The sequence below is a fragment of the Cavia porcellus genome, unplaced genomic scaffold, assembly GCF_034190915.1.
Source record: "Cavia porcellus strain 051 isolate PalLab524CR breed Dunkin Hartley unplaced genomic scaffold, mCavPor4.1 scaffold_33, whole genome shotgun sequence".
In the NCBI taxonomy this organism is placed as follows: domain Eukaryota; kingdom Metazoa; phylum Chordata; class Mammalia; order Rodentia; family Caviidae; genus Cavia; species Cavia porcellus.
In genome coordinates, this window is record NW_026947516.1 from 1,206,050 (window position 1) to 1,212,003 (window position 5,954).

The 5,954-nt window shown below is 63.9% G+C and overlaps 2 protein-coding genes across 2 annotated transcripts in view; both read left to right on the top strand.

The window, feature by feature from the left end:
* Positions 1–1,760: 1,760 nt before the first annotated feature.
* LOC134474600 (granulocyte-macrophage colony-stimulating factor receptor subunit alpha-like) overlaps positions 1,761–5,954 on the top strand; it is a gene marked incomplete at its 5' end in the record, with an annotated part of 14,316 nt that continues 10,122 nt past the window's right edge. The window contains 5 exons of the mRNA XM_063243105.1: positions 1,761–1,950; positions 3,780–3,913; positions 4,559–4,682; positions 4,759–4,888; positions 4,954–5,126. Coding sequence (XP_063099175.1) covers positions 1,761–1,950; positions 3,780–3,913; positions 4,559–4,682; positions 4,759–4,888; positions 4,954–5,126 — 751 coding nt within the window. The remainder of the gene's footprint in view (positions 1,951–3,779; positions 3,914–4,558; positions 4,683–4,758; positions 4,889–4,953; positions 5,127–5,954) is intronic.
* The window catches only part of LOC134474599 (uncharacterized), a 2,242-nt gene continuing 1,427 nt past the window's right edge, over positions 5,140–5,954 (top strand). Inside the window, exon 1 of the mRNA XM_063243104.1 lies at positions 5,140–5,954. This exon is cut by the window's right edge and continues 657 nt beyond it. Within this exon, the coding sequence (XP_063099174.1) occupies positions 5,472–5,954 (483 nt within the window). The 5' untranslated portion in view covers positions 5,140–5,471.

Consider the following 5,954-nt stretch of genomic DNA (forward strand, 5'->3'; position numbering starts at 1 on the left):
GCGCCTCTGGAAGCACCGCAGGGAAACTGTCCAGCTTGTCCACTGTTAGGGGAGAAGCCGCATCAGCCCACAGCAGCAGGGGGCCGAGGCCCAGCGAGTCAGTGGCCACTGGCGGGAAACAGCGCGCCGGGCTCGCCATGGAGGCCGAGGGTGGGGGAGGGGAGGTGTGAGAGAATGTTCTGGAACCGTCACAGCCGCTGCTGCTGCAGCCTGGAGCCTGCTCGATGCCCCGAGCTGGACGCGCTGAGAGCTTGTGCACGGTGGGCGACGGGGCCGGCTGCAGCCCGGGAGCTCTGAGATGCTCCCGAGGCCTCCGGCCCTGGCTGCACCCCACGGGCTGCACCCCACGGGCTGCACCCCAGCTGCACCGCAGCTCGGCCTAGAGCGTGCGTGCCTCGGAGCCTCGGTGCACGCATGCGCGGTGAGGCGCTGTGCGTCCTGGGCTCGGGTTTCCGGGCCCCGTTGCTTGGGGATGTGCAGGGCTGACTCAGCGCTGGGCTGCAGGAAAGGACCGGGGAGCGGGGCAGGCGTCCCCGGGCCGAGCACAGCAGGGTGGGGTGGGTGGGTGGCCGGGAGGGCACTGGCAATTTCCCGGGAGCCACGGTGCCTCAGTTTCCCTGTGGGGGGAGCTCGGCCCGCACCTCGAGCCCCGCCTGCTGCCCATTCTCGGGGACACTGTCCAGGCGCCCGCCCTGGGTGTCACCCAGCGTGGGTGGAGTTTTCAGTATGTCAAGAAGCGCAGGGTTGGGGTGGGTGGCACCGCAGGAGCCGTGATCCCAGCGCCAGGCTGGGAGGCTGAGGCAGGACGGTTGCAGGCTGGAGCCCGGCCTGGGCAGCTCGGGGACTAGCGAGGGAGACCCGTCTCCGTTTTTTGAAAAGTCTGGAGGTGTAGCTCAGCCGGAAGTCCTCGGTGCTGGCTCCAACCCCAGCACTGGAAAAAGAATTTTTAAAAAATGAGGAAGCTGTGGTTTTGCCCTGTCATGTCGTGCACTAACAAGGCGTCCGAGAAGAGGAAGAGGACTGAGGAACTGTGCCCTGGTGACAGATTTCACCCACGTCGCTGCCCGGCTTCTGGGACAGCTCCCACCCCCGGCCCAGCTCTGCACCTCGGAAGTGATGACAAACTGACCCTGGCGGCCAGTGCTGGACGGGCTGCTCCTGCTGCAGACCTGGAGGCCGGGCTGGCAGCCTGGCCCACAGGATGCTTCTCTTTGTGGTCTGCAGCCTGATTTCACCCCTGGAGCTGCCCTGGGCCGCACGGTCCCTAGCGGCCTCTGATCAGAGCCCTGTGACCCAGCGTTCCCCGCCCTTCCCGGGTCTGTGCCTGGCTGCCCGCTCTCTCTGACAGCATCACCCAGGGCACAGGCTGTCCTGGTGTCCCTGAGGACTCCAGCACTGGGCGGGGCCCTCCCGAGCCACCTCTCCACCTATCCCTCCAGGACAGGGCCTCAGGAATTCGCTGAGTGTCCAGGCCCGAGCTACCATGCAGGATCCTCCTGCCTCGGCCTCCCCAGCACCGGCATGGCGGGTGTGCACCACCACGCCCGGCTCCTTGCGGGTTCACCCCCGTGCTGTGTGTCTTGTTTGCAAGAAGAATGAAAAAGCTGCACGGCCCTCCAGGCCCTGCAGAACCCGAGGTGTCCCTGCCCCATCCCCGTGTAGAGACGGAAGATGTCCCTGAGCCGCCCTCGTCCCCCCAGATGTGCTCGGGTGGACACTGTGGCTGTGCAAACCATCCTGACACAGTGGACCGGGGCTGAGCTCCTGCTGTCCACAGCCTGGTTGCTTCCGTCTCTGCAGCCCAGCACCACCATGCGAGCGCCCTCTCACCCCGCCCTTCTGTTCCCAGGACCCGGCCCTGCGGGAGCCCCGGGTGCATCCCTCGTGCTGTGCTGCTGCTGCTGCTGCTGTGTCTGGGGCCGGCCGTGCTCCTCACCGGGGAGCAGCTGGGTAAGACCGCGGTGGCCGGGCTTCTGGACTCTGGGCCCGGGTGGCTTCTGTCCCCTCCCGTCTCTGGGTTCTCCAGTGCACTCTGCCCGCTGCTCCTCCTGTCCAGCATCTGCACCGTTGGTGGACTCAGCATTATGGCCTGAATCTAAAATGTCCCTAGCTATCCTGTGTTCTGAGCCAGTGGCCTTTGGGAGGGGACTGGCCAGGGGCCTGTGGAGTCCCTGCATGCATGCAGCCTTGGATGAGTTTGTGGGATTCCAGCACCCCAGGGATCTGAGCAGGCAGGCAGGGTGCCTCTGAGGGTACATCTTGGGGACTCTGTTTGACCCCCAGTCCCTTCCTGTCTGGATCTGTCTCCCCACTCCTGGTGCTTCCCGGCCACCATGACGGGAGCATCTTTCCTCCCCACACCGTCCGCCATGATGCTCCCGCCTTGGAGCGGCCGGGCATGGACTGCACCCTCTGCACCCCTGAGCCACACTGAGCTCCCTCTTTAAGCTGTGTTCTGGTCCCCGGCTCCTCCCTTCTCTCCCTGCTTCCCGGCCACCATGATGGGAGCGTCTCTCCTCCCCACACCGTCCACCATGATGCTCCTCCTGGAGCAGCCGACCATGGACTGCACCCTCTGCACCCCTGAGCCACACCGAGCTCCCTCTTTAAGCTGTGTTCTGGTCCCCGGCTCCTCCCTTCTCTCCTGCTTCCCGGCAACCATGATGGGAGCGTCTCTCCTCCCACACCGTCCACCATGATGCTCCCGCCTTGGAGCAGCCAGCCATGGACTGCACCCTCTGCACCCCTGAGCCACACTGAGCTCCCCTCTTTAAGCTGTGTTCTGGTCCCCGGCTCCTCCCTTCTCTCCCTGCTTCCCGGCCACCATGATGGGAGCGTCTCTCCTCCCCACACCATCCAGCATGATGCTCCCGCCTTGGAGCAGCCGGCCATGGACTGCACCCTCTGCACCCCTGAGCCACACTGAGCTCCCTCTTTAAGCTGTGTTCTGGTCCCCGGCTCCTCCCTTCTCTCCCTGCTTCCCGGCCACCATGATGGGAGCGTCTCTCCTCCCCACACCGTCCACCATGATGCTCCCGCCCTGGAGCAGCCGGCCATGGACTGCACCCTCTGCACCCCTGAGCCACACTGAGCTCCCTCTTTAAGCTGTGTTCTGGTCCCCGGCTCCTCCCTTCTCTCCCTGCTTCCCGGCCACCATGATGGGAGCGTCTCTCCTCCCCACACCGTCCACCATGATGCTCCTGCTTTGGAGCAGCTGACCATAGAAACTGTGGACACCAAATATTTTCCCTCACGGATGGAAGTGTGACCAACACCCACTGTCACAGGCCCTGGTGGGTCCATGATCCCAGTGACCCTTGAGCATTAAGGGTCCAGGGAATGCCAGGCAGTGTAGTAAGCATCAGATGAACAAAAGCTGCCCATGCCACCCAGGGATGGCCGGGATGGGCAGGGATGGGGATGTGGGCCTGCTGAGCCTCTTGGCACCCACAAGTGGTCCCCAGCTTGCGAGGGCCCGAGTTAGGCCCCCACACCTTGCACTGGGGCAGAGGGGCTGCGTGGTCAGTGGGAGCGGCCATGGCATTTGAGCATTCTGGCCTTGCTGGTCCCATATCATGCCCCACAGTCCACCCTGTGATGGAGCCAGAGCTCACTGTAGGTGGAGGATGGACTCCTGAGAGCGTCCTGTCCTCAAGTGGACAGCCAGGTCCTGGGTCGCAGGGCCCGGTCGGAGGCGTCGTGGTCCTCAGCGTCCATCCCGCTGGCCCTTAGGAGATTGGGACAGAGTCCTCTGTGAACCCCGTGACTGTGCTTGGCAGGTCGGGACCCGGCCCTCGGGCTGAACGTGACCTTCGACCCCAAGTCCTGGACGCTGTCTTGGAACTGTCCGGAAAATGCCACCAACTTCAGATGCAAAATTATTCCCAAGAATGCTGACGTCATTGAACTAAAGGTAATGCGTGGCCACTGTGCTGTGCCGTGGTCGCATGCAGGGACCTCACCCAGGCGAGAACACAGGACTGAGAGACACGTGATGAGACATCCTTTTTTGTGGCTGCCTAATACTCCACAGCCTGCAAACTGCTTTTATTTATTGACTCGTCTGTGAGGCTGCTTCCAAGATTTCGCTGCTGTGGGTTGTGCTGGATAATCCCAGGTGGGGGGCGTCACTGAAACGTGACACCTTCCCTCTTTGGTCTGTCCCTCCCTCTGTCTGTCCCTCTTTCCCTCAAGACAGACCCGCTGCCTTCCCACAGCCGGACCCTTCTTTGCTTTGCTTCCTTTGAGCCCAGGCCTCCCTGATTCAGTCACCTGCCCTGGCGTGGAGCTGGTGATCCTCCCGCCTCAGCCTCCCAGAGTGCTGGGATGCCAGGTGTGCGCCAGCCCCGTGCCAGCTCCCCCTGTGTTCTGATCAAATGCTCTGTTTGCCCCCGGAATGGTGCCGTGTTGGGGTCCCTCTGGGGTGCACAGAGAGGGCAAACAGGACGGAGTCACAGATGGAGCCAGCTGGGGTCACAGGTCAACGGGATAGCAAAGCCCCCGACAGGGACAGAGCAGGGTGGGTTTGCTGATTGGCTGTGTGACCACCACCTTGCAGCCCAGGGGACGTGCCTGCACCTGCACCCTCAAGTACTTCCCGCTGCACCGAGGGGTGACGTTTGAGGTCCACGCCACCGTCCAGGGAAGGCCCGTCCGGGAGGAGCTGCAGTACCCCAACCCAGGTAGGGGGCGCACGGGTCCCCCGGCAGCCCCGGGTCCTCGGGAGGAGAGCGAGCACCCCATGCCGCCCTCCCTCAGGGCTGAACCGCACGGCCGCCGACACCTTCTCCTGCTTCATCTACGACGCCAGCTACCTGAACTGCTCGTGGGCGCGGGGCCCCGCGGCACCCCGTGACGCCCAGTATTTCCTGTTCATCACCAACACCAGGTGAGCTGGGCCCCGGCCACCCTGCGGGAAGCGCGTGTCCCCTCTAACGAGAACCCCGCCTGCAGGACGCGCAGGCAGCAGGAGTGTCCCCTCTACTCTCCGGCTGCGGGGACGCACACCGGCTGCCACCTGCGGGACCGCTCGCTCTTGGGCTTCGAGAATTATTTCCTGCTGACGGGGACCAGCGCGGGCACCCCGATCCAGTTTTACGACGCCATCTTTAATGTAAAAGAAATCGGTGAGGAGGAACGGGTGCTGCAGGCTGGGCAGGGGAGGCTTGGGTGTTCTGGGCCGTGGGGAGACACGGGCACGGGGCTCAGGGGTGGGGACACACGGCAGGCTCTACAGCAGCGCTGGAGGCTGAGGCGGGACAGTCCCCACGCGAGCAGAGCCGCCTGCCGCTCTCTTTCCCAGCTCTATCTCATGCCTTTCCACGGGATGGCGAGATGGTCCCCATGGCTGTCCTGTCCCTCATTGTCCCACCTAGTCCCCGTCGTCAATTTTGTTCCACTGGAACAAAGCCCATGAAACGGCGAAGAGGACCACAGGTTTCTTAGGCTTAGGGGTACAGAGGGTGCACTCCATGGCCGGGTGCTCCAGGGCAGGAGCATCATGGTGGACGGTGTGGGGAGGAGAGACGCTCCCATCATGGTGGCCGGGAAGCAGGGAGAGAAGGGAGGAGCCGGGGACCAGAGCACAGCTTAAAGAGGGAGCTCAGTGTGCTCAGGGGTGCAGAGGGTGCAGTCCATGGCCGGCTGCTCCAAGGCGGGAGCATCATGGTGGACGGTGTGGGGAGGAGAGACGCTCCCATCATGGTGGCCGGGAAGCAGGGAGAGAAGGGAGGAGCCGGGGACCAGAACACAGCTTAAAGAGGGAGCTCAGTGTGGCTCAGGGGTGCAGAGGGTGCACTCCATGGCTGGCTGCTCCAAGGCAGGAGCATCGTGGTGGACAGGTGTGGGGAGGAGAGACGCTCCCATCATGGTGGCCGGGAAGCAGGGAGAGAAGGGAGGAGCCGGGGACCAGAGCACAGCTTAAAGAGGGAGCTCAGTGTGCTCAGGGGTGCAGA